Consider the following 22,640-nt stretch of genomic DNA (forward strand, 5'->3'; position numbering starts at 1 on the left):
AAAAATACTCTCCTCTTCATTTTAGGTATGGTGACAGAGAGGACACAGAGCGGGCTGAATAACCGAGGGAACAGAGGGGAAATAACGGCGGCTGAGGATCAATAATGGTCAGGGAGTTTTTATTCATGTAAGGAGATATTTTACAGCATTCACACCATCTCATGATTTATCTATCAACTGACATCCACTGTTCTTAAAGGGCCAGTTCGCCGATTTTCAACCTCAGTCCAGTCATGCTATTATGGGGAGCTAACGCCATTATGGTAGAAAAAAATGCTGTTTCGTTCTGTGGCTTTGGAGGACGCTATCCGCCTTGGAAAACCTCCACCAGACGACGTAAAACACGTCGTCTGGCGGAGGCCAGGGAGCTCGTTAAACTACACTTCCTCAATCTCGGACGCCCGCCTCCGATGTCATGTCTCGTTCAAAATCGTCAGGTTTGAAATGTAGACTGCAGACAAGAAGATTTTTTAGATGATCCACTGGTATATTCTTGTCGTATTTATAGCTCTGAGCCATTGGCTGCAGTGATCCTTGACTGGATGGTAGTACGGTAGTATTTCACTCCAGCATCTCTGCAATGCATGCTGGGTGTTGTAGGAATGTAGAATGGGTGAAACCAAAAGCTGTTTGTACAACTGTCTCCACAGCTACGGCGCCAATTTGAAATATTATTGCTATTATTGATTACAGAGAACACCAGCTTTGACTGACAGTGGCTTTTTCCAGGGGCCAAGTGCTCCTTTAATTACTAAGCCTGTAATTAATTAGATACATTTTTAATCACCTGACAGCACAAAAAAATACTCAAAAGATGTAATAAATGTCTGTTGAAGGAAACAAACCTTTGTCGCCTGTTGGTTCTTTCTTCACCAGGGACAGAGGGGAGCGCATGGGTGGCTTGCTGAGGGGGTGACGGCGACTCTTCTTCACCTCTGTTGGCATCTTCATCTTGGAGTAACATGCCTGATAAAAAACAAAAAAAAAAGAGTTTTTACAATCATCATCTTTGGATGTTTTAACATTTGAATATGCAGCTCTGTTGTGGGCAAATAATTAGTATAGCTGTATGTTTCCACTGCTTTTTATTCCATGTGTAGGCTCATTTGTTATGCAAGCAACATTAATCATCGGTGAAACATTCAGATTCCTTTTGAGGATGTATTTGTACAACAACTGTTGCTGTGCTAAATTAATCTACCTCACCTGAAACTGGCAGAAAACCAATTAAAATTTAGAGGTTCAACTCTATTTTCAGATCAGCTACATGTTAAATAACAGCTACGACAGCTACAACTGTGGCTACAACAAAGGTGAGCTTCCCTGTTGGACACAATGATAGCACTCAAATGACAAATCAAATAACCTGGTAGGCGCTCACATCCGGCTTGACGTCTGCCGGGATGTTCACCTCCTCCTGATGAGCGACCACTGTGTTCTTTGAATGCTTGATGCCGGATGTAGCAAACTGCTCAAACGCCTCCTGGAACCCGCTCATGGCGTTGGGGACATTTGACACTTTCTTTGTCTTCTTCTGCTTCTTTTTCTCCACGTCCTCGGCCAAGTGCTGCGGCTTGGTCTCGGGTTCTTGTTCTGGCGAAGAGAAAAGGGTGGAAAAAATATTTAGGACTGTAGTAATGGCTTATCACAAACTCTGATGGGCTGTGCCTGCAGCTGCCAAAACATAAAGAAGTAAAACCACAGAGGGACGGCTGTGAAACTGTGATGATTACATGTAAATAATAAAAGCCTACAGAAGTGTTAGGCTCCTCTACGTGTCTGAGGATCACACGCCTCGCCGTATGTCAGTGTAAAGGCATCACATTTGCATATCAACTGCATGACAACTGTTGCCAGGTGAAGACTGCTGCTCTCTGATCCCCCACCTTTACACGCGTGCAATGATCAAACAGAGCGAAGAGGACGACAACAGAACATCTGGTGTCATCTCGCCCTTAAGAGACATAACGGGCTTTCTGTTTCAATGGTAGAAAAGATTAAAAATATGATTCTTTATATTTCGTGCTGCTCGAGAGAATCTGTGTTAACACGCATAAACAAGCTCATATGGTCCCTACCCTCTACAAATGGAGTCTCTGCTGCTTTAGCTGCGGCCTCGGCAGCCTCCTGCTCCTCCCGCTCCATGGCCTCCAAGGTCAACATGGCCTCCCTGGCGAGACGCTCCTCTCTCTCCTTCCTTCGCTGGGCCTCCCTCTCCTCCACCTGACGCTGGTACTCGGCCGCATTCAGCTCGATGCCGTCTTCAGCCAGCACCTTCACCTCCTCCAGCTTCAGGCGACGAAACTGCTTCATTTTTTGCATGGCCCTGAGGGTGGGGTACAAGGACCGGTGAATTATCAACTTCATATAATATACACAGGAATTTGCAAATTTGGATATGTATTATATGTGAGTAAAATGTGTAACAACCTCAACTACACAATGCATGTGGTTTTTCTCACCTTCGCAGGAGGTTTGCACGTTGGGTTACACGATCCTGCCTCCAGCGCTCTAGTTCGGGGCTGCTGAGCTCCGTGGCCTTAAGGTGGTCTAACACCGCAGTGTCTTTGCCCTGCTTCCACAGCTCATAGCGATCCGGCTGCAGGCAGCGCACAAACACATCCATGGAGATCTTCACCATGTCCTTACGACAGGAACACTGGAGGAACACAAGCAGAGAGAGAAGAGATGGCTGGTGAGCTGCAGGTAGGGCATGACGCAGACTCTCATTTACACAGTCGACAGACAAGCTGTAAAGCTGCTGTATGTCTACATATGGAGCAGATGCTACATGACACTTTTAGCAACACTTCACAGATTTTGACTGAAAACGCAGCAGTGAGTGATCAACCGAGAAGGTAACAGTCTGTGGCAGACAGACTAAGAAAACAGCATGGACGGGGCTGGTTGAGGACAGCTGATTGGAGCAGCAGAGACTTCACAGAGAGACTTTTCTTCAAGTTTTAGGAATTCATTAAAGGAGAGTTTTATAATAAATCTATCATTAGATTCTTATCTATGACGTGTGTTTTGCACCGTGCCAGGAACTGGTCTTTATTCTCTGTGATGAAGAAGCTGGGCTCTGTAATTAAAGAAGTAAGCATCCTGAAAGTTGTAATCTCGAAGATCTCAGTTTGGTTCTCTTTGGCGGCACCTATGGCGATAAATTGCGGGAGCACACTTCCCAGATATCCAAACACTGTTGCATGTGTGACGTCCACGGTTGGCTCTGCTTGTAACTCTTGATTTTCCTCGCTGACGGTCGCTTTCCTGTTTAGACTGTTTGCCTTCATGTGAGCGTCCAATTTGTTTCTTTTTCTTTGGATTTTCACTTATTGTTGAAGTTGTATCTGTAGTCATCCATCTTTTCTTTGTTTGTTCAGCCATAGTAGATTACTGTTTACTTGTAACACTTGCAGAGACCGGAAAAGCAGCCGCTTAGCTCCGCCTACCCTCTCTGGCAGACCGACCACTGCTGGGTGATGGAAAATGCGTCACTAACTGGGCGCCGCTTGTGATTTTTTCTGTGAATGTCGCCAAAGACACCCAGTCTGTAATACTGCAAATGCAAAGGCTTTCATCAGTGGGCCATAGGCTAAATCACCATCGTGTTACCTCATTCGGCGATAAATTGTGACTTAATAGACATTTATTTAAATGAAAATCATTGAGATTATCACTTTAATATGCTCAGATTCTGCCTTTGAAATACTATTAATTGACACCTTACAGTACTTGACTTCACCCTAATTATTTCCCAAGTATGGTGGGAGAGACATCGTCATTGCTACATTTATTTAAGCCGCCCATAAAACTGCGTATATGAATAACGGGTGACGTTATTGTTTACATATTTGCACTTTTTAAATGAACAAATCAATCATAAGGTTTGTTATCTACTCGTAGACAACACCTGTTGCCATAAAGTCAACGTAAATTTGAATTCAGCCAATACCCCCTGAAGTATGATGTGAAAGTACAATGTGAAAGGTAATGGGACTTTGGTAAATGTGGTAATAGGCAGAGCTCAGAGCTGGATCCTATAACACTCACACCTTAAGAGCACTCCATAAAGACTTTACAAGTCAATGAATCATTGTGCTGACTAGAGAAGAGGGAATATGTAGAGTGTCAGTGTCAGAGCCGTGAAATGAAACCAAAGTGCTGAATGTAAGTTAGGAGAAATGACAGATACAGCGAAAAGAAGTTTGAGGATGAAGGGAACAAAAGAAACAAACAAAGATGGGGGAGGAGAGAGACGGGAGATGGAAATATTTCCTTTGTGCCGTGCTTGCTGTATTTCACTCTGGCCCTATTATTTCCTGAGCTTTGCAGAAAGCCTTGTGTTCAATTACTGGAAACACAGCAGCTATCGCTACCCGGGAAAACAATATCCAGTCTACAACTCATCTAGACACCACTTGACAGACGGAAACATTAAAATATGATGGGGGGGAGGGGGGTTAGAGAGCAGAGGGGGGGTGAGTGAGCGTGGCGTGCAGCTGATTGTTACCATCATGAAACCTTCAATAGGAACTGAAACAAGCCAGAAAACTACAAACGCACAAAGATAAATACTGCTCCGTTACTGATCGCACCTGGGAAAATGTATTTTCATTTATTAAAATGATTTAAAGGCTCGTTTTATTTCTACCAAAACTATTAAGAGGTTGTGGAGATTGCTGCCATCCTCGAGGGTCAGGACAAGTTACACTTTATTATCATATGAAAACTTAATTAGAGGAGGGAAACAGATTTGCAGATGCACAAGATCTGGGAAAACAAAACTCACCCCGAGGCAGATAGTCAATGAGCCCTGAAGTATACCCAGGCTGCTAATGAAGCTAAATTGTTGGAGCCGCAGAGAAGCCAGAGCCTGGGGCCTCTCGGTGGCTCTGTGGACTCAGAGGATGTAACAAATACTAATAATAACACAAGGTTTCAGTCTGGCCTGCCTGACCCCACCGAATATCGATCATCCGATATTCTTTACGCTTGCTTTGATCACACTGTGGCTGATGAGGACAGAAATAACCAGTAAGATAGTAGAAGCATGAAGAAAGATCGGGGAGGTAATTAAAAACTGTAGACGTGCAAAGCACACTCTATACGGCACAGCAGGGCTGTATATCATCCAGCTGCTCGTGCTGTGAAACTGTGCAGTGAGACTAAAACTTATCTGAAGCCTCGTTTGCTTTTGTCTGCTCCGAAAATGTTTCTAAAGATTTTAATGCTGTAGAGAAAATGATGTCCGAGACTAAACGCTAAATTGCTCTCATTTTTCTCACGCTCCCTCTCATTACCATCCTTTCTTTATCTTCTACTGTGCACCCAAAATTAAACAACAGCTGCTTAATATGCAAAAGAAAGGGGAAGTAGATTAACAGAAGTGGTGACTGGTGTTTAACTTTCACAACTGTCGACCTCAGTGTGTGCATAACAAGCAGTAAACACAACACCGCATGGCTGCATCGGTCTAGTTTATGTTGCACCAACTTCTTTGAAGTTCATGTAAATAAATGTTTATTAAATCCCTATCTATCGCCGAATGCGGTAACGCAATGGTGATTGAGCCTTTGGCCCACTGATGAAAGCCTTTGCATTTGCAGAACTACAGACTGGCTGTCTGTGGCGACTTTCGTGGAAAAAAATCACAAGCGGCGCCCAGTTAGTGACGCGTTTTCCATCACCCAGCAGTGGTTGGTCTGCCAGAGAGGGTAGGCGGAGCTAAGCAGCTGTTTTTCCAGTCTCTGCAAGTGTTGTGAGTAAACAGTAATCTACTATGGCTGAACAAACAAAGAAAAGATCGATGACTAGAGAAAGAAAGAGAAACAAATTCAACGCTCAGATGAAGGCAAACAGTCCGACCAAGAGTTACAACCAGAGCCAACCGTGGACGTCACTGATGCAACACTGTCTGGATATCTGGGAAGTGTGCTCCCGCAATTACAGTTTACCGCCATAGGTGCCGCCAAAGAGAACGAAACTGAGATCTTTGAGGTTATAACTTTAATGTAAGCAATACTTTAACTGAGGTGAAACAGGACCTACTAATCTCACTGTTAGGCCAGAACTCTCTGGTCTACCTTTCTCCTAACTAAAGACTGTCCTTGTATCTGAAGGGACTGGATGTGTTAATCTTTCCAATAAACTCAAGAGGCAATGACATGAGATGTAAATGAACTATAAATCAAAAATGTTGCAATTGCCCCTTCTGGTGTAGCAACATAAACATATTTAAATCCGTGGTTTCCATGTCATTGTGCTGACTTGATATATGCAACTAACTTCATTGGGTGTTTTCAGAGTGCAATTTTTAATTTGAAATTGTCAGTTTTGAATATTCAAACTTTTATCTGTGACTTTCAATGTGGAAAATGATGCCTTTGGGCAGTCTCACATCTTAGACACGTACAGTGTGAAATCACAGGTCTCTGATGTGATAATTAAAGTCGAAGTAAATAAATCCTCTTTTCACACTCCGATTAGAAAAAAATAATAGTTTGCTGAAGAAAATACATTTACGGTGTACAAGACTATCTTGAGCTGTAGGCAGTGTTTACTGAAGGAAAAAGTCTTTTATCTGTTTAATAATGCACTAAGCCCACCACAGATATACAAGAATGCTTTTGTTTATTGGGTATCGTTGAGGTAATTCTACTAACAATTCAGTATGTTTAATCACAGCATGCTCGAGTTGCCAAAACATGACGAGACGAGTGATTCCTCTGCAATTCTGTTTCAGGTAGAAGAACTGATGTGATTTAGTCTGACGACTGGGAGGATGATCTCTACTCCTCTCCCAGACAGAAACATGGACGCCTGCAGGAGCAGCAGCCAAGTGTGACTGAGCACCGAACGCAGAGAGAGACGCTTTGAGTGACAAAGGAACATCTAGAAATGATACTGCTGCAGCAGATATTTCCAGAATAATCTGCGAGATCCCTTTGCCATGGACAGTGTTTAAGTGGGCGCATTGCTGAGCTGTTTTATGCCAAATAAAATTCCATCTACAGTACATGTGTGACTATTAGATCCCTACCACAGTCAATGACAGTCAGTCTGAAGTAATAAGAGTGACATGTTGAACCCCTGAAAGACTAAAATTCAACGGCTTGTAGCTCACGCATCGTCAGAAAGGTTGCGGAGAAGGTTAATTAAGCCTGCAAAGTCAGAAAAAATGTGGAAGTACATTCCCACGCAGCACACGAGGACTGCTGACAGTAGGCCTGCACTGACCGCACCAATGTGTTCGCTTAGTTGGTCAGACAGATGGGTCAGCAGTTGGGGAGCTTGTATTTAAGAAGACTGAGACATAAAGCACGCCCAAGCTCGCTCGCTCTCTCCTCCTCTCTGTCGAGGGCTGGCAGCCCCTGAACAGTGACAAATTCGATCCCGAGCCCCATCCTTCACTGTCCTGTTTGGTGCTGACAGAATAAAGCTCGGTGTGGGGGAGGGCGGGAGAGAGGGAGGGGAGGCGGCCAAACGAGTTAACAGATGAGCGCCCGAGCCAGAGACGGAAAGAGGAAGACGGAGGGAGTTAAGTTAAAGAGTAAGGGTGAATGAGAGACTTCATTGTTGCTGATCAGGTGGCTTCCTTAAACTACTGTTTAACACAATTTACTCCGATAGAATTGAGTGGGAATAATATGTCTCACTGTGACCATCAAAAGTTACTTTAACAGAATATTGCTCACCGCTTGACATGGAGTAAGACGTGCAAAAGTTAAGAAAGGTCCTAAAGCGTCTCATCAGTTACACAACAAACATATCAAGGGTTAGCGTTAACGTTAAAACAGAAACATGATTCAGGATAAACTACTCGTCTTATCAGACCAAGTCAGGCTGTTGCAGCAGATGTTTTGGCTTTAACTACAGGCGATCCAATTTATGTTTTCAGGATCTGCAGGCACTAAAAATCTAATAAAGTTAGCCAATTCCAGGAAATGAATCGACATGTCCCACAAATCAACATACCTACAAGTGAAAGGTGTAAATAATGTACACATTTTTGGCTGTTTTGCCTTTATTGATAGAACAGCTGAAGAGAGACAGGAATTACAGTGAGAAGAGAGCTGGGGATGCCATGCAGCAAAAGGCCAAGGGGCGGGAGTCGAACATGCGGCCTCTGAGTCGACGACTGTAGCCTCTGTATATGGGGCGCCTACTCTACCAACTGCACTAAACCAGCGCCCCGTATGTTCTCTCTATGTAGATGTCTCTAGTAATGTGTCCCTCTTAAAGGCCCCCTGCAGTGAAGATCAAGTGTTTAACCTTGTAAACATCTCCATGTGGTGTTCTTCATGTGCTACAAGACATATCAGGGACATCATCAGCAGTCATCTCCATGGCTGGGCCTGTCTGCTTTTAAACTGCAGTGTACCAAGGACAGGCTGAACAACACGTGTTCAGATTGGCAGGTTTGAGACGTCACAAACCTGAGGAACCAATCCCGTTAATGGACGGGGTGATGCTGTGTATATCATAATTTGCAGCCTATGGCAACCACTTGGGCGATGTGCGAGCCAGCTGTAACCGCCATCGCAATTTTTGCAAACTCATGACTGACTACGAACGTTAACGTTACTACTGCTAATTACTACATTTCAAGCTAGCTAGTTTCAACAACTTGCCACTAAACGATGGCAGAGACGCGTTTTGTTTTTCGCGACGGAGGGGGCGGATGGAAATGTGCAGAGTGGGCGGGGACTATGCAGACTCAGGAATTTGTAATGAGGCAGAAGGAGGAGATGCCTTGGGTGGATTTTTACAAAGTAATTAAATGTATTTTGCAGAAAAAACAGATCAGTTAAGGGACCCTGTTTGTAACCACAACGCTACCACACAACCCAAAGACTATGAGAACACAAAGGGAAAGAGGGAGGAAGAAATGAACTGGCAGAAAGAGCCGGTCTCACTGGTCGAGCTGTTCTCTTTCACATTGACTGCGTGTGGTGCTGCTCTGACAATTTGTCCACTCGGATTAGTATGGACCACTCCTCTTTATCAGACTGAGACAAGTGTAGAGGAGATGCTCCCTTGAGCACGAGGCTGGGTGGAAGGGAGACTGCTGGAGCCTGGATTACTGGTTCTTAAATTACAAGTGGCCACATGGGGAGAGCGGGAAGGTCGAAAAATTAGAAAGAGGGAGGGACGGGGTGGGGGTGTACTTCTGCAAACTGGCACTTCATAAATCTGACACGCAGCCAAGTAGAGAGGCAGCAGGAAACAGAGGAACACACATACACACATCTATACACATATTTGTGAACACTTGCACACAAGGGAAGAGAGGGAGGGAAGCGAACATGAAACTAATGTTGAATTTACAGAAGAAAGACAAGGGGGGGTGTTCCTTCAGAGGACATTGTAGTTGTGCTGCCGTCCACAACCAACCCCGTGCCCCGTCAATTTCATGCTCAGCAGCCCACAGGCAAAGCGGCGGTTTGCGTCAATGGAAGGATGTGAGGGTACGGTTAGTGTCGGTAACAGATGGTGTGCGGCAGACAGGCAGACTCTGCTTTTATATTTCGATATGATCTATTACTTCATCCTTTTACAGAGAAGCAAACAGGCGGAGCAGGAAGGCTGCAAAGCTGCTTTCAGATCAAGTAGAGTGTCATTTGGCTGTTTGTATGCTGATAATTAGCTGCAAGTGAAGGTTTTCACATGTTGTTCTTTCACGTCTAAATTACTAACCCTAACCTGTGACCTGCTCATACCACTTTAAAATGAATATTAAGCTGCATCCCAAAAACCACATATGCAGAGCCAAGAATATTTCTTTAATCCATTAAACATCCTTCAGGCAGCTCTCCCTCTGTATTTTTGCAGGTTATTCCTAAACATTTCAAGACCCAAAAATGTACGTTAACCCCATCATTTCTTTTTATACAAGTGTCTCTGTTAAACATCCATCTCCTCGTTGTTACAGGACTGAACGTTAAAAACCTCCTAAGTCCGTCTCATCTTACCTGGGTGGCCATCTTGCCGTAGTCCACCCAGCGCAGCGTGGCAAAGTTGGTGGACTCCGCACAGTTGAAGCCATGGTTGAAGCCAGCATGGTAGCCGTAAGGAAAGGTGATCATGAACTCCCCTTCGTTCTGAGTTATCTGTTCGCAGAGAGAGAAGAAACAGGAAAACAGTTACAAATTTACGAGTCCAAGTTGTAACTGTTTGTGTGTGTGTGTATGGGTGCTTAAATTGTCAGCTCTATTCTGTGAACCTGAATCAAATTTACCATATAAGATGCACTTTTAACACATTTACTTCACCTAAAAAGTGGGTTGGGTCCTATACCAGTGCGACCAATATAACAGGTTAAAACGCAAAGAGAGGAATGTTATTGTATTACAGTATTTTACCCAGAGGATGGCGCTATCTGGTTGTTAAGTGGTGACTCCACATCTTCGCATTAAACTGTTTCCGGGTCCAATCTGCTACAACATCTCCTATTTACAATATGCCACAGTGCTGTTTTCCTCACCTCCTTTCCTAAGCGAGGAAAACTAACTTGATTGTTGCCAGCGCTTCGTGACGGACATGCACTGTCATGATCGCCATCGCAGGCGCCACCCTCACAACAATTTACATAACCGTAGGCTGCCAGCTACCGCTAACTACAGCACCGGTAGATGGATCAACAGATGGCAGGCTGTAATTTGTAATAGTTTTGAAATAATAGCCATAGAAAACCTTTTTCCCTCTGGAATATCCCCAAAAACGTATATTCCCGATTTCACCGGTCTCTCATCAACTTTCAAAGTTCTTTTCAATAAGTGATTGACTTTTATTTTAAGACAAAAAAAGACAATTTTCTATCGTTTCTATCGAAAAACATTTCCAGAGATTTTTTTGTTACGTTTTACTTTTTTGGACTGCACAGTGGTGCAGTGGTTAGCGCTGTCGTCTCACAGCTAGATGGTTCCTGGTTTCAATCCCTGTTTGGACGTATGTTCTGTGTGAAGTGGGTTCTCTACAGGTACTCCGGCTTACTCACAACACATGCACATTAAGTTCATTGGTGACTAAAAGGTTGTGTGTCTCTATGTGTCGGCCCTGTGATTGACTGGCAATCAGTTCAGGGTGTACCCCGCCTCTCACCCAATGACAGCTGGGATAGGCTCCAGCCCCCCTGCAACCCTGAGCAGGATAAGCAGTGTAGATAATGGATGGATGGATGGATCTGTTTTCACTATTCTTCCAGTGAACATTTTGCATATATCCCTTTTAATGTTGGTATTAAGGCTTTTCCCTTTTATTAACTTATTTTAATCTTGCAAAGTTGGATGCTCCACTCATCAGTTCTCGATGTGTAGGCCACCCACATTGCTTTTTCTTATTCATAATGTATTACTTTGGATTTACCCGATCATTGCGTGCAGCTGTGACTAATTTCCACATGTTCAAATCATATCTGATTTAATTCTAAAATATATTCTACCCTAAAAAATTGCCATTGAGGTTTTAGTAGTTCAACTCCTCAGGAACAACTTCTCTCGAAACTTTTTCTGACTTGCGAGCAAAATTAATTCAGCATAACATGAGTCATGACTGCTGCTCCGAGTGTTGAGCGTCGTCCCATGAGCTCGGTGTTATTCTGAGAGTGTTTAAAAATGTGAGGACAAGTTAAGCACATTCTTTTTTAATGCGATGCCCCAAAACTTAAGCCCTACATGCCTGGCTGAGGATCTCAACTTCTTTGTGAAGCCTGGATCCAGGCAATCAAGAGACACATCAAGCCAGATAAGGTGACAGGCATGAAGGGAGAAACAGGAGTGGAGGCTGAGAGCGGGAGACAAACTTCCTCAACTAAAGGCAGTGGTGCAGATATCAAACGTCCCTTTTTGCTCTTGCAAGAGCGCGAGAAGGCGGTTTTATTTTTACACATGAAACAAGCGTTGTACTGTAGGTGTGTAACAAGTAATATGTTGGCTGTGATAATGACGTCCTGAGGGGGGGAGTGCAGAGATAAATGGGGTGGGATGGGGGGGTAACCCTCTGCTGACAGTGGGGAACTTTGCGTGCCTGCTCTGTGCCACTTTTTTCTCCTTCAATCTTCCATTAATTTTTGCACGGTGCAGATTTATATTGCCTACTGACTAGAACAAAAGCAGAAAGGTGGAAAAAAAAAAGCCAATTAATTTCCCATGACAGACGCAACAGAGGATCATTACTCATACTGTATCGTTACTACAGCCTGTAGCAGTTGTGATGTTTGCATCAAAGCCGAGGCACTAACCTCCCCTGTGCTGGCGTTTGTCATTCAAAATAAGCCCACCCTCTTCTATTTACACAACACCCACTAATGTTATCAGACAGGAGGCAGCGAGGAATTCAAATCTTCAATCTTCAAAAGTCTAACATTTTATATTTTAGGCTCCTTTAATGTTGTAATATCGCAGCTACGTGTACGCAGCAGAGGATGTGTGTGGTGATGTCGTGTACATGGGCTCATATCAGACAGTATCAGGATGATTTAAGGGGGTATGATGATGGGGGACGATTCTTCACAGATAAATGTTGAAGCTGTTAGCCACGTTAGATTTAAGTCACTTGACATGCTAGGGATATATTACACCATTTTCCCACCGAAATTAGCACGTTAATGTGGGTTTTTCAGACCCAGGAAGACCCGTTTATAGATGCTGATTGTCTCTTTTCCCATTGCCAGTAAAGTATACTCCTTTCGATCTCTTTTCGGCTGCGTCTGACGTCACAAACGCGCTGGAAACAGGCGCTACGTTACTAATGTTAGGGTGGTTAGGTCTTTATTGTATCTATGACTCGTTCAGTCTGTTTATCAAACTCGGCGGCCACAAATTTGGAATGATGATCGAGCGCTGCTCGGACGGAGACGGGCAGAATTTGCAGCTGAGATGACGAGGAGTCGCAGACGTTACCGACGGAGCATATCATCGCGGCGGAAAGGGGGCGGAGATTAGCGTGGCGATACGCTTTTTGTGTTCCCATCAATGTCAATCGGAGCCGAGGCGATAATTACCCGGGTCTACTGCCAACCCGGGTCTGAATGCCGGTTGGAACATTTCCCATGAAGCAAAAAAGCCGTGTGTTAGCAGGTGACAAACACGGCAGGTTAGCAAGTGGGAAAGCGGCTTTAGAGTCTTTGAGTAGGACATTATAAACTTTGAAGCTTTAACACTGCAGATGACTGCACGTTGAATGACAAATGATTTTGTGTGAACTAAGGCTTCCTGCCTTAATGGATTGAATCATCAGTGGAGAAGACCCCGAGTTGAACTGCACAGGAGTTGTTGTTTTGCCTTTGCGTCATTGTACACAGAGTACGACAGGCTGTAGACTTTAAAAACAGAGGCTCAAATGTCATTGTTTTTACTGGGAACGGAATTATCTGCAGAGGTGTTCTCATCCTACAGCAAACAGACTCTGTGATTAAACGCTGGTTAAAGCACCTGTATGTCAGAAATCAGTGTTTCTTTGATGGACAGAACATTATGAGGGGCTGCAAGCTGAGCTGCCGCGAGCTTGTTTGTAGAAAAGGATCATTGAATGAGTTTTACTGGGAGCTGAATTATTTGCAGAGCAGGACATTTTCGAGAAGGAAATTGATCAGTGCTGCAATAAATAGTAATAATCAAGCATGCTGTTGTCCGATGAACATTTATCATGTCTCCCTCTGTCTTCTGAAAGGCCACACTGGTATAAAATCTGAGTGCAATCAGCACCTGCAGGGCAGGGACAGCGCTGCAGCTGAGGGGAGAGCTCTTTAATTAATTCAAACAGGACTCGTCAAAACGAATCGATCAGCTCGCCGTCCGATCACGGATGACTCTCTCTTGTTTTACTGCCCTTTCATTAATCAGCCTGTAAACAAGACGCACTGCCACAGTGTTTTTCTTTAAAGTATTGTGAGCGTTACTTTCACCGTTTGTTTTACCTTTGATTGAAGTCTGACTTTCTAACTGTCGCCTGCTCCATCCTAGGCGTTAAAAAAAGATACACCCAGGTGCAACACAAACAGGACTTCAGTCTAACTGGTGCACAGGGCGTAATGTAAAGTCTGTCGTAACTTTCAGCTTTAAGTCGGATGTAACCTTACACCCGGGCGTGAGCCCAGCTGGTGCAATCACTGCTGGTGATTAAAACCAGTAAAATCACTGAATAAAGTGGTTTCACGTTCAAGAGCAGTGTCTCTTCAGTGCCCTTCACCCGGGCTTCATTCATTAACTGTTGGCTGCTAACTTTACTTCACTAGCTGACTAAAATACTTCAACAGGTAACATAATATGGTGACATTAATTGAAACACTAAAAAGGAAGTAAGCTGGAATGTTTCAATGACGTGCCGTACGACCAACGTTCAGCGCTCAAACCAAACTCTGATAAAGGTGCATCTTACAGAGAGACTCATGAAGGCTAATATAGTGTGACACGATGTTGAACAGTCAGAGCATCATAATGAACAGTCAAATCTGATGGGTATAGCCCTAATGTTAAACCATATTAAAAGTGGTCGGCAAGTGGATGTACCTTTATCAAAGCATCGTGACCGTTATCCAGAACTGACTGAAGTAAATATATCGAAGCTTCAAACAGTAACACCGTAATAATTAACACCAAAAAACACATTATTTTATCACAGTGACTGGTAATATGTCTTGTTATGTTACTCACCCTGTCAAAGGGAATGCCATATTTCTTCAGGATGGACGGAGATATCAGCGTCATCTTGTGGCGGAGGAAGGCGTCGCAGCCTTGGGAGCTTCCGGGGAAGAAGCCTGCAGAGGGTGAAAGCAAACACCGGACGGTGAAGATATTTCACTTACAACCCGGAGAAACAAATACTGTGGGCTCTATGACAACAAACATTATGTAGACTTGTGTGTGGTTGGCATGCTTCTGTAATCTTCCTAATGTCTCAAATGTATTAGAAACCTGTTCAGAGCTGGGGTTCTGCTTTAAGAGAGTGTTTTTGGCAGGTAAGTATTTAAAAAATGCTAAATAAGCATAACCAATTAAACACATTTCTCCAGCAGTAATGCAGCTCTGTAGAGTGTTTACTATTTTATTGTTAATCCCACAACCTGGAAAAAAGGAAATCCATTTACTCGTTGACATGGGCGTGATTTAATTTTTTTCGCCGGAAGTGTGGCATAATCCCGTTACCACGGCGCATGTACATGTATTGTTTGTGTGCCTCCAGGTGGGATTTCAGGAAGTATCTGCTGGATCGTGTTGTGGAACAAAGAAAAAGCACAAACGGTTCCCGTCACTTCCCAAACAAAAAAATCTTTATCCTGTTCGGCACAAGCAAAGAGAAAACCTTTGCCTGAAGATGTTTGTAGAGATATTGCACGACTTCTTTTAAAGAAGCAGCAGCACAACAAAGAGTGGAAGACAGGAGCAACAATTGTTTCAAGCGTGGTCTTAATTATTTAATGTGTCATAATTAACTCCCTCCAAAATAAAATGATGCCTTAAACTAGTGAGCTTTAATAATTGATGTGTAGGCCCTCAGGGTTACTTGTAAGAACAACATCTGCAGACACTGACCTTAGAAAAACTCAAATTGTATTCTGTGCAAATCTGTGTTTGACGAATGAAAGTGCACTTGCACAGCAGCTGAACCTTCGTTATAAAACAACCAGCCCACCTTCCTAAAAAACACAAACTGCTTTGAGATCAAAATACACCCCTCTGACATTCTGGGCTTTCAAAGCTCAAACTCTCTCCCTAAAACAAAGGCTCACTTCTGCTCTTGGAGACAGAGAAGCTCAGACGGCCTCGGCATAATCAAAAGCAAGAATTTCTCTTCCATCGCTTTCTCTCCCACTCTTTGCTGTCTGCGCCCGCCGGTGCCTCAAAGGGGGGTCCATCCAAGCCTCCACCCAGTTAAACTTTAATGTGACTGACAGTATAATCGGCGCCCATTTCATCCTTCATTTTCTCTGCATTGTTTCAGCCTCTGTTCCACCCTACAAAGCAAGAGAGGGATAGAGGGCCTCTATTCTCTCATCGCCTGCCTGCTTGTTGGAGCTGATAAAGGTGAATAATGTGCCGACAGAGCCCGGGTATTAATCCCCATTAAAATGCAGCTGGCTCTCTGAGCTCTCCGCGGGGTAATATTAACTTAAAGGCTTCATTCTGTCCTTTTGAGTTTGAAAATTAAGTTCCTGCCTCCGACCGAGCACCCTCCACTCCCATCCCGGCCCCCGCCACCCAATAAGTCTGCAGCCATGGCTAAAATAATGTAGAGATGAGGAGCGATAAGAGCGACGGCTGTCTCTGCGCCAAATGTTTGGAGAGGAGTTTTCAAGTAACAAGACCATTGTCCCGGCCCCATTACGTGTCCCTGCTACGCCCATAACTGTCGTTTTAGGACCTCTTAAACAGTTGGCTACCTGTGCCGACGACGGCTTTGATAGGTCAGCGGGTGCTTGTTAAGTAACGTTGGCATTGCTTTCCTCCCACTGCCAGCTGCCTTGATAAGAGGAGAGAGGAAGGCAGCAATGTGACTGTGACTGAAAGCTCAACGCCAACATGGAGAGTGATAAGAAACGTCCACAGTGTTTATTCTGACTCTGGGGCTGGATAGCATTTCATCAAATAATGAAGCCGCTATCTAATCTGAACCTTTTTGAATTTGAGTTATCAAACCTATTTAGTTTAACACTCACATTTAAAATCTCCATTAGTATTTGAAAACATGATAACATGAATATTTAGTTGATAAGCTGAAAATAATGCTTGTTCCAGTCAGCTAGTGAAGACTAACCACCCTCTCTGACAAACTAAATTGCAATTCCTACAACATTTAACAGATAAAACACTTTAAAGTGATCATCTCAAAGATCTCAGTTTCGTTCTCTTTGGCGTCACCATGGCGATAAACTGTAATTACGGGAGCACACGTCCCAGATATCCAGACAGTGTTGCATGTGTGACGTCCACGGTTGGCTCTGCTTGTAACTCTTGATTTTCCTCGCTGACGGTCGCTTTCCTTTTCAGACTTTTTTCCTTCATCTGAGCGTCAAATTTGTTTCTTTTTCTTTGGATTTTCACTTATTGTTGAAGTTGTATCTGTAGTCATCCATCTTTTCTTTGTTTGTTCAGCCATAGTAGATTATTGTTTACTCGCAACACTTGGACCAGAAAAGCAGCCGCTTAGCTCCGCCTACCCTCTCTGGCAGACCAACCACTGCTGGCTTATGGAAAACACGTCACTAACTGGGAGTCGCTTGTGATTTTTTCTGCGAAAGTCGCACCAGACACTCAGTCTGTAACACTGCAAATGCAAAGGCTTTCATCAGTGGGCCATAGGCTCAATCGCTATTGTGTTAGCTCATTCGGTGATAGTGACTTAACAGACAGACATCTTTCGAGATTATTACTTTAAGATGTCAATATACTCTGCCGTTCTCACAGCAGACATCTGTAAAGCACAGGCAGCAGTAATAACACCAAGTGTGGCTCCATTACATTCAGGAGGGCGAGTTAGTCCACATGAAAAACAAGGACGCTGTGGAACTGAACCAATAAATAGAAAGCAGAAATTACATAACTAATAACATGAGAAATAATAACTATTTTTTTAAGGGGCAACAAATCAACATGAAATGAAGCCTTTGTTTGTTCATTGAGTTACATGAATCAAGCCATAGTCTTGGTTAGACAAACATTTAAGCTACATCTTTGATTTTCCAAACAGTGAGTTTAAACATCATTTTCAGTGTTAATAATAAGTTGAATATAACCTGTAAAGTGAAGGGCAGATGTTGCTTTTTTGTCACACATTGTGTATAACACATTTGAGCCACTCGCACAGGAGGAGGACAGCAAGTGACAGAGGCTATGCATTGGTGATTATTGATCTGTTCTCCCCTCTTCACAACAACAAGGACAAACGGTGTGTCTATTTAATGTAGTATGGACCGGGCAACCCTCCGTCATCATCCCCGCATTTTATACCTCAGTGTGAGCGAAATGCAATACACAAGTTAATCCTTTATTGATCAAAAAACAGGGGAATAGGAGGAGGAGGAGGAGGAGGGGAGGACATGATTGGTGAAACTAAAATGGAGAGGTGCAAGGAGAAATGTCAGGGAGAGCTGTGGATGGTTGAAGAAATGTCAGAGCCAACTCTGGCTACGACATTCAGCAGAGCAGGTTCTAACGTATGCCATACATGTAATGCACACATGTATTTGGGGAAGTCGGGATCTGCAATCGGTACTAGAACAATCCATCAACACACAATCTGGACAGGTTGTACCTCAGCCCTCCTGATCTCCTTAGTACAATCGACTGCACACACTAAGTGCTGCAAGCTGCTCGTCCTTCTCAAACATTTGCAAGGTGAAAAAGAAATGTATGTCTTTTATATGTGGTGGGAAAGTGGAATAGTCACCAGTGAGTACACGCAACAGAGTATACCACAATGTTGATCGTCAGGCGTACTGTCACAGCTTGACGGGGAACTGCAGATAGGTTGTTTAGTGTGAGGGTTAAATGAGGCAGGGTGAAGCTGAGGACAACTTTACCGTCTAATCTCCTGAACAAGGGTGAACAAGCAAGTGTGCAGGTGTATTTGTTGAGGTTAGCATGTGTATAATATATAATATATGTGTGTTGTCTGAAGGGTAAAACGGGCATAAATACAAAGATTTTAATTGAAAGCATCATCGGAGCCTCACCTTGTGCCAGCCTCTCCAGTCTCTTGCCGTGCTCAGGTGGGATGGCATACCTGCAGACAGAAGAGAAACAATGGAGGAGAAAGGTTAGCCTATTGTTAAGGTAGGGTGTCTTACTACAGGCAGGACACATGTTTGACTTCTGCAGCAACATAAAAACAAGTTCTGGACTCTGTTTAGGTCCTTTGTCTTACTCTCTCTCTTCCACTTGCTCCAATATTCTTGTAAATAAAATAAAAAAACCTCCCTCAAATATCATTCTATTAAAGGGCCAGTCCGCCGATTTTCAACCTCAGTCCTATCATGCTGTTATGGGGAGCTAATTTCATTATGGTAGGAAAAAATGTCCTCTGTGCCTTTGGAGGACGCTATCCGCTTCTCCAATGGGCCCTGGAAAACCTCCGCCAAACTACATAAAACGCGTCATCTGGCGGAGGCCAGGGAGCTCGCTAAACTACACTTTCTCCATCTAGGACGCCCGCCTCTGATGTCATGTCTCGTTCAAAATCGTCAGGTTTGAAATGTAGACTGCAGACATGAAGATTTTTTAGACAATGTACCGGTATATTCTCGTCCTATTTCGGATTCTGTACCACTCTGAGCCATTGCCTGCAGTGAAAACAGTAGTATTTAACTCGTTTACACGCCGTTCCTTTCAGAGGGAGGGGCGCAATGCACGCTGGGTGTTGTAGGAATGTAGAATGGGCGAAACCATGACCTGTTTGTACAACTTTCTCCACAGCTATGGCGCCAATTTCAAATATTATTGCTTCTATTGATTACAGAGAACACCAGCTCTGACTGACAGCGGCTTTTTCCAGGGAGTTGCTCCTTTAAGCATGTACAGAACAAAAATCAGAAAAGAGATAAGAGGTACGGTTTTGTCCACAGGGGGCGCCAAAATCAACACAAACTGAAAGTTCCTCATGGGAGCTTTAAAATCTTTTTGATCAGAGAATTATGCCAGTAAAATAGATTGGAAAGAGTTTTCTGTGTAAATAAGAAAGAAAAACAGCAGTTGATAGTTATTTTTTTATCAATCATTACTTTGGCTATTTGAGGGAAGGTAAACAAAAAAAAAAACACCCTGCAGAAACACTCCAACGATCAAATCTATGCAAAATAAGAGACAATTAGGATTGAGTTAACTCTTAATGTCATCTGAATTCAAGCTGACACAATAATGTCAATCACTACAGGCTGCCCTACATAACAGCACAGTGTGGATATTTAAAAAGTTCTCATTTGAAGGGGAGAAGAAGGAGAAACGGGAGGCTGGTGCAGAAGATTAAATGACCGATGAAGGGCAGGACAAGGAGAAATGACTGTTTTGGGAGTGCTGGGTTATTTCACCGCCCTCAGCACTCAACATTTTAACAAATGAAATTACCCATGATGTCCGGCTCAACCCCCACCCTCCCTCCTCCCGTCCCTCTTTTACACATGAACACATCACACAAACCAATCATTATCTTTTCAGCATTTGAAGGATGTTGATGTTAAATGCTGCTCCGATCTGTTTTGATCTGCTTTAGATTGTCTTTGTCAATTTCTGCTCTTCTTTGTGCATGTTTCTTTTTGCCTTTGTTTTAGTATGATACAACCACAGAAGCCCTGTGGCGGTGGTTCAGTGTTCAGTTCACATGAGGTAGGCACTGTCAAGTCTGTACCATTACACCAAATGTCAGACGCTACATTTAGAAGGCGAGTTTATTTGTAAAACAGAGTGGGAGGCAACCGGCAACGCTCGAATCTGATGCGCTCGTTTGTGAAGTTATACAATGCTCTTCATTAGCGCAACACTTTCCTTTCAGTTTCTTAAATCTCCAAAGACCGAGGGTACTGATCTATAGGTGAGGGAAGAAAAAACCCTTCATCTCTCCCTGTAGCCTCGACGGCCAAATGAATATATGACATGAAGGGAGAGAGACAAGTGAAAATGAAAAAGAAAGATGGAGGGAAAGTGAGAGGCAGCAACACAAGAGGAGACAAAAGAAGGATGAAGAAGAGGGCAAGACAGAGAGAGAGAGAGAAAAAACACACAAAGAAAGTAAAAGACAATTTCAGCGAGGGGTGCCAAGACGCGGTGCCACACTGCCACCTGTGGACGGAAGCTTATAGCTTCACAGAGCCGCAGCCTCCTGCAACTTTATCATTCCAGCAAGGGTTCACACGAGTACCAAACATATGAGGATCGAGACCAGAGTTCTTTATGCCATTTTGGAGCCAGGATGTGACATTAATGAAGAAAAGACAGGTCACTATCTCAAGAGTCGTAACTGGCCTCTTTTAGTGAGGAAATATGCTGTTAACAATCCTCCATCCTTACCTTCGCTTTGGTTTTAGATCATATACGACCCATAACAATCATCTAACTTGAAACTATTTTTGCATTCATGCAGTTTGCTCTTTTTGGTGACATCACAGCTTTGCATTAACTTAAATCCTGCTGTTAGTTTTGTTTTCTGATTATATCGCAGAGCAACAAGCATTACTGTGAGTGCCAAATGTGACCTCACAAACGGTCCTGTGTCATTGTTTTTCTAATCAGAATCAAGTTTATTGCCTCGTAGGTTCACACATACAAGGCATTTGACTTGGTGTTTAGGTGAGGAATAATTAACACAGAAGTAGAATAAAAATAAGTGAAAACGGGGCGCTGGTTTAGCTCAGTTGGTAGAGCAGGCGCCCCATGTATAGAGGCTACAGTGCACTGATCGCAGGTTCGACTCCCGGTCTGCATGTCTTCCCCCACTCTCTACTCCCTACATTTCCTGTCTCTCTTGAGCTGTCCTGTATAATAAAGGCAAAATGCAAAAATGATCTTTAAAAAAACATAAGTAAAAGGCTATTTAACAGTAGGACTCCTACTGTCAGTGGACTTGTGTGTTAGCTCGGCAGGGTGGGCGTGTTCTCGCACAAGAGAGTGAGCTTCTGGTGACGAAGAGCCCAGACGGAGGGGCCCAGTTTGAATGTGTTGTTGACAAAATGCAGGGAAAAATCCTACTTATTATATCTTTGAGTCGAATAAGATAAAAAAAATAGACAATTATAATAAGACATAAAAAAGCAATATAATACAAAATATGTGCACCATGTGTAATTAAAGAGCTGTTCAAATGTGCAGGTTTGTGCAAGAAGATGCAAATGTATAAAATTAAAAACAGTGCAATGTAAACAGACAGTATGTAGTCCAGTGTGGGTTAATGTAGCACATAATCTGAATTAAAGACTTAACATTAGCGTGATGCTAAGTGAGGATGAGAGTCCGTGTCATGTGGTGGGGTGGGGCCGGGGCCTTGTTGATGAGGCTGGCAGCAGAGGGGTTACAAACTGTTCCTGTGGCGGGAGGTTTTGGTCCTGATGGAACGCAGCCTCTTGCCGGAGGGGAGGGTCAATGTCAGATAATATGCAGAAACTATTAAAAAAAAGCACCTCTGTGTTAAAACACATTTTAGATTCTATTAAGTCCTATTTGACCTATTGTTGTGCTATCAGGTGGAGGTTATGTTGGTATTCAGCCCTACCAGGGGGATGACATTTCCCTAAGGGGGGTGTGTGGTTATGTGTGTTACAGGGTTTGTGCTTGGCTCGGCTAAACACATCAGGGATATACCTCCTTTCTCATGATGAAATTAATATTGATCTTCTCATCAGATTTCCTAAAATGTATTCCTTTGAAGGTGTTTTCTCTGCGAGTGCACACACACACACACGAACACGAACACACACACACACACACACACACACACACACATCAGAGCTGCCCGCACCGGAGAACCTCCCTCAGATGATCCCCTCCATCCCAGCATCAAACTAAACAAATCAGCCGTTTCGGTGTGTCTCCTCCTGTTCCCTCCCTCCTACGGCCACAGTTGCCATGACAGCAACACGTCTGTCACTCCGGCAGCAGGAGAGAGAAACACACAAATAAAACAACACACGGCAAATGGAGGCCTGAACTTTTCCA

At 43.6% G+C, this 22,640-nt stretch overlaps 1 protein-coding gene across 1 annotated transcript in view; it reads right to left on the bottom strand.

The window, feature by feature from the left end:
- The window catches only part of kdm4b (lysine (K)-specific demethylase 4B), a 52,677-nt gene that overhangs the window by 16,627 nt on the left and 13,410 nt on the right, over positions 1 to 22,640 (bottom strand). Inside the window, 7 exon segments of the mRNA XM_069679993.1 lie at positions 846 to 966; positions 1,367 to 1,593; positions 2,079 to 2,326; positions 2,463 to 2,659; positions 9,975 to 10,112; positions 14,655 to 14,758; positions 18,674 to 18,723. Coding sequence (XP_069536094.1) covers positions 846 to 966; positions 1,367 to 1,593; positions 2,079 to 2,326; positions 2,463 to 2,659; positions 9,975 to 10,112; positions 14,655 to 14,758; positions 18,674 to 18,723 — 1,085 coding nt within the window.

The sequence above is a fragment of the Semicossyphus pulcher genome, unplaced genomic scaffold (assembly GCF_022749685.1).
Source record: "Semicossyphus pulcher isolate SPU_LCO1_2020_fin unplaced genomic scaffold, fSemPul1.0.p SCAF_4, whole genome shotgun sequence".
In the NCBI taxonomy this organism is placed as follows: domain Eukaryota; kingdom Metazoa; phylum Chordata; class Actinopteri; order Labriformes; family Labridae; genus Semicossyphus; species Semicossyphus pulcher.